The sequence below is a fragment of the Limulus polyphemus genome, unplaced genomic scaffold (genome assembly GCF_000517525.1).
Source record: "Limulus polyphemus unplaced genomic scaffold, Limulus_polyphemus-2.1.2 Scaffold2079, whole genome shotgun sequence".
NCBI classification, from domain to species: domain Eukaryota; kingdom Metazoa; phylum Arthropoda; class Merostomata; order Xiphosura; family Limulidae; genus Limulus; species Limulus polyphemus.
The window spans coordinates 59,588-65,587 of record NW_013667689.1 but is presented as its reverse complement, the minus strand read 5'-3'; the positions used below and the strand labels follow the sequence as shown (position 1 = coordinate 65,587).

Here is a 6,000-nt window from a genome sequence, read left to right as displayed (position 1 = left end):
AACCTTTTCTCATACATCCTTCTTGATGTCCTAATTTCCTGTTTCACCAACTTTCTTGATCTTTTATAACCTTCTAAATCTTCCATCATGCCAGTCAATTTAAACTTCTTAAATTTGTGATGCTTTAATTTTATCTTTTATACCCATTGTGAATCAACCTGTTTTTTTACTTGCAGCTACCCTTTTTTTCTATAAGGAATGTTTATCTTGAATGTTTAAAAATGTATCCTTAAAAACAATTTCAGATTTGATCAGTGTCTCCAAATAATTCAGCTGCCTAATTCACAACAGATAATTCTTGTCGCATCCCTTCAAAATTTACCTTTTTTATATTTGTAACCAAAATATCATTATTCCTGATTTTTATATGCAGAATAATATCGAACCTAATAGAGCAGTGATCAATTGTATCCAGAAGTTCCCCAATTTCCACCCTCTCAACAATTTTTATATTAGAAGTTAACAATAAATCTAAAATAGCATTGTTTCTAGTCGGTTCCTTGACCAATTGGTGAAGAAAATTATCTTGAGCAGTTACAAAAACCTTTTTCCCTCATGGTTTGACTCTAGAATTTCGCAATCTATATGCATGAAATTAAAATCACCCATAACTGTGACTTCATTAACAGCTGAAATCTTAATTTCTCACTAATTTCATCAGTATCATCTGGTGGTCTGTAACAAATTCTCACTAAAAGTATTTTCTCTTTATATCCACTAATAGAAACCCAAATAGATTCAATCTCTTTGCTATTATCTTTAATATTCTCAACTTCAACAGGATGTAACTCGCATTTTACATATAAAGCCACTCCTCCCCTCTCTTTAATACTCCATCCCTATTAAATAGCCTTTAACCCTGTATTTCAAAGAAATTATTGTCATTAAATTCATCTACGTTTAGCCATGTTTCAGCTATTCCCATTATATCAAAATCCTCCATCCCTAACAGTGTCCTAAAGTCATCTATTTTATTTCTTATACTTCTAGCATTACAGTAGTAACAATTAAGCCTATTTTTACAACTACTTTTATACTAATTTCCTATACTAAACTTTTCTTTACATTGTTTTTTTTTTCATTTAGTTTGTCCTGACCCTCACCACTGTTAACAGCTTACAGATATTGACCTCTTGACACCGTTGTTGGCCGCAATCTATTCATATCCAGCGTTTAGGAGAGTCACCTTATGTTTTTTTTAATACCCCTCATATGTTCTATTAATTACACATAGTTATATATTTGTCTTGAATCAATGCTCACAAAACTTTATGCGTATTTTCCAGATATACACTGACTGGGCGAATCATTACTTGGAAAGAGGTCGTTTCAAACGTTACATCCAAGATCTTCAGACTGACGTCAATGATGGTGTTTTGTTAGCAGATGTTATTGAAGCAGTTAGTAAGTAGTCAATAACACAAGTTCTCTTTTCATCCTTCTAAAAAGATGTTTTATTGCATAGCTTTTTACCTCAATACAGTATTCGTTTATTTGTTTGCCACTATAAAAAGTGGAAGTTAATATTCAATAGGATTTGTAATTGAATGTATTTCTCAGATGAAACGTATAAAGATAATTTCAAAGTTTAAACATCATGATACAAGTGACTTGTCAGTAATTTGCATAGTACAAGGGTCATGCTACAGGTGATTTGATGTAATGTTCGTGTTCTGTCACTAATTTCACATACCAAAGGTCATGCTACAGTTGATAAGGTATAACACTGTAATTTATTTTTTCTTGTAGTTTGTTAATTTCTTTAAATCATATAATATCATTATTGGTCCCCTTCTATGTATATTTTGGTTTTCATCATTTCTAACTTTATAATTTAATTCTATGATGTAACTTACCTGTTGATGTTGTTTTTCGTCAGTTTTATTGTTTTGTATTCCAGAATGCTGGTGTTATCAACTTTAATTAGCATTGAATCTTTAATAAATAGACCTTTACTTGCTAATTATTGGTGAAAATTTATATACATTTGAGAAATATTAGTCCATATGTTGTGCATAAAAAATAATACGTTAATAAAAATAGATTTGTGAAAATCTAAAATATAATCATCTATTTTTTTATGATTAAAGCAAAATCTTAACTATTTTGTTCTTTAGTTTTTTTTTCTCTTACAAATATTGTATTTTTTTTAGTTTATTGTGGGTTGATATATGTCAATGTTTTAATCCATACGAACTTAAGGGTTAAGAAATTAGTATTTTTGTTGTATAACAGTGCGTGTCTATGTATATACGTAATCTACAACAAGGACAATTCTAAGAAACAATTGAAGCTGACAAGTCCATTAAAGCTAGCTGAGCAATTTATAATTAAGTATAACGATATTTTTTAGTCCTGATTATTGGGTCTCTGCCTGAGGTAATCATTGTAACTACTGCAATTATGCTCGCCATAAATGTAATAAAACTAATTTATGATGATTAAAAAATTACTGCATTACACAATTAGTCCGTAGTGATATTGCTAATTTTTTTTTCATATTAATTGAACCCAGAAAAGATATTAAAGCTAATATAGAGGTCGCCCTTGAGCGGATAGAACACTCGTTAATAACCATCATTTACTACCAGCAGTTACTCTACCAAGAAGAACAAGAAATGGAAATTGCTTCTTGTCTGATTGGCTATTAGTAGTTGACGCGTTTTGTTTAGATGCCTTCGCGAGTGTGTGAATCAATAATTTCGTTGATTGATCTGTTTTGAAATTCTAATATGAAATAACATTAAATAATTTGATAACAAGCAAATAATTAAAATTAAATTAATACAGTGCAGTGTATGTGCTAATATTTGGTGATGGGAATCGAAAAGCAATTGCAATTTTCATGCTAAATGGCACCTTAAGCATGTGTGTTAAATAGTGCAAAAGCAAGATGGGGTTTTTAATCTCGGGTCTGAAGCTCAAGGGTTTTAAGTATTTTCTGACTCAGAATTATACGTAGATTTCAAAAAGTGATTTCTCCTTGCAGTAGTGTAGCCATTTTTTTTCAGATTATGCCAAATGATGGAACCCTTTCGTTAAATTTTGATCAAAATCAAGTCGTCGCTGTTTACTACGTATATGACCAATCCAAAATGCAAAGATAGTTATTAATTGGATGTATTTTATCGCAATCTGATAAAATATAGTATTTTATTTCCCACAAAAAAAAAGGCAGTGGCATGTATAATCAAGTATTCTATTTCACTTTTCTCAGTTGAAGCTGGCCACCGAAATATTGTGATTGACACAACAATTGAAGGAATTTGATGAATAAAGTACAACCTTTTTATTTATTTCAAACTTTTAATACACCACGTTTATAGAATGTCCTGATGAATACATCTCAGTTTATTTAGAACATATTTCTTATAATAAAGTTAATTTAGAAAAATATTAGCCATCCCACTTTTGACGGAGCTGTATTTATTGTTTTGTTTTTCTAGAGCAAAGCCAAATTGGGCTTTCTGCTGTATACACCATGGGGAATTGAACCCCGACTTTTAACGTTGTTAGCCCGTGAAACTTACTGCTTTCCCACTGGGTGACATTGGACAGAGCATGTTGATTGTTTAGAGAACACAGTTTCTGCAGTTATATTTAGCTCGCTTAGTGCACAAACATTGACAATTTATTAACTAATACATTTGTTGATTACTTTCAAATATAAAATGCTATTAAATGTAGCAAAATGTCTTGGTGTTTGGCTTGTCTTTCAGCTGTCAATGGACTTGACAAATCTTAACAGTCATTACTTGGCTGATCTTAGTTCCAGTGCAGCTTCAGTTAACTGCACTTCGAAAAGCATGTTTTTATAGCATCTCCTATATGATTTCAATACTATACACTATATGTCCCTCTTTGTTACTGGCCTTAGCCATAGTCAAAGCCCCCTTAAAATACTTCATCATATATAAAGCTGCACAAGCCTTCTTCAGCAATCATGTCATATATCGTGCACGGATTGGTGCTAACAGTTCTGATCGCTTACTTTCAAACACAAACTTTCATATACAATCAATAAGGCAGTGTCATGGATATCCCGCAATTCTCCAAATTTAGACTTCACCTTATTTGACCCTACCACTACTCGTTTGCCATTATTTAGACATTGTTTTGCTTGACAATTATCTATCTATATTTTCTTTCATACCCTTTACACTTTACTGTACACAATTACAAAATGTACAAGTATATGAAATATATCACAATAGGTTGAAGATGTTGTTTTATTGAATGTTGGAACGTAACACGTCATGTGTCTTCGTATTTGGTTTAACTATGCTTGAAGTTTGTTCGAACACAGCTGTAAAATTTTTATAACAACTAATGTGGTAGTTGTTCTTTTCACCAATTGATCTGACAAATTCTGACATATAATTCTGTATTTGGAACTACTTTTGCGTCGTCCCAGTGCAATTGTATTTGTCTTTTTTCTATGATTCATTGACAAAATGGTTTATTGTCTTATTCTAATATACAAAGTGTACAACTTTCTCACTTGTGTGCTGAAAGTGGGGCGATTATTTAAAACGTCTGCCTTCTGTGTGTTAGCCATCTTTTAATTGTGGTATTCAGATAATGGCACGCATGACTATCTGATATACAAGAATAGTTAGGCATAAGTCAACTAGTCATCGCTACTATTAAGCTTGTGTGTGTTTTATAACAAAGCCGCATCAGACTACCTGTTGTGTCCACCGAGGGGAATCGAACCCCTGATTCTATCGTTATAAATCGGTAGAAATACCGCTCTCTCCCACTGCATTAAGTTAACAAGTTTTAATACTACAAACATTCGTTATCAATTCTTAATGCAGTTGTGGTCAATAAGCATATCTCTTGAGGATATTTAAAATGCAATAGTAAGTACTGTTTATAATTGTCAGCACCCAGTGCAAGGCGAATTCTCTGAAAATATATTTCTATATATAAATGGTATATAGTTGGTTATGAATAAAAAAAAATGCTTACCACATTCGTCTGAAAGCAAAGAAAACGTAGTTCTAAACAAAAATACTTCACATATTTTGTCAAAAAACAAAAATTATACCAGCATTATTTAATTGTCACCAAAACGCCAAAAATAAAAAAGTATAAGTAACATTTTTCTTTATATTACTCATTATTCATACTGTTATCTTTGTAATATGCACAAATAAGTTCTATATAAATGTGTCGTATGACTAAATAATAAAAATAAGAACTGAAATGATCAAAGTGAATAATTTGTTAGTTTCGTTACTTTGTCAAAACTCGGCAAAACATCACCTTTTTTTTTCATATAAATATGGAATAAGTGGTTCAATAGAAATGTAAATATACGACTATTTTTTCCAAGTGGCCAAGCTGTTACAATAAAAAACAATATTTTTGTGTCAGAAAACACCTGCAAGCCTTTTGGCATCAGATGCAAGAATAAAACCCTACCTAGCTTTTGCTTCAAAGATCCCTAGGGTTCAGCTGTAGAGAAAAAACTAATAGCTAGAAGCCTACGCCACCACAAGAGCTTTGACCGATTCTTGACCCAAACAACGAGATTGACTGTTAGTTTTATAAAGCGCTTATAGCTGAAAGTGCGGATTGTGTCCAGCGGCATCACCTCTTGAGCTCTGGACCCTTAGATCCACGCACTGCCAGCACATTCGTTAACGTTGGTATGGCTGTTGCAGTTGAAATAACAACTAATTTCACCCATCTTTAACTAGTATAAAATATATCTTTATTCAGATATTTTCAGGTAATGTTTCTACATTTTTGTGCAGGTTTTGTATATGTAATTATTACATTCTCGTTAACCAGCTATTGAAATGTCGTAAACATGTGCGAATACTATTACTTAGGTAAAAAACACATACGCCAATGACTAGAAGCCGTGGTTTGGGAGCTCGACTCGCAATCTGCGGATCGCAAGCTCGAATCCTCTTCACCGAACACGTTCGCCCTTTCAGCCGTGGGAGCGTTATAATGTGACGGTCAATCCCACTATACGTTGACTAG

The 6,000-nt window shown here is 32.3% G+C and overlaps 1 protein-coding gene across 1 annotated transcript in view; it reads left to right on the top strand.

The window, feature by feature from the left end:
* LOC111087376 (neuron navigator 3-like) overlaps positions 1 to 6,000 on the top strand; it is a 164,481-nt gene that overhangs the window by 115,980 nt on the left and 42,501 nt on the right. Inside the window, exon 2 of the mRNA XM_022393821.1 lies at positions 1,287 to 1,404. Within this exon, the coding sequence (XP_022249529.1) occupies positions 1,287 to 1,404 (118 nt within the window). The remainder of the gene's footprint in view (positions 1 to 1,286; positions 1,405 to 6,000) is intronic.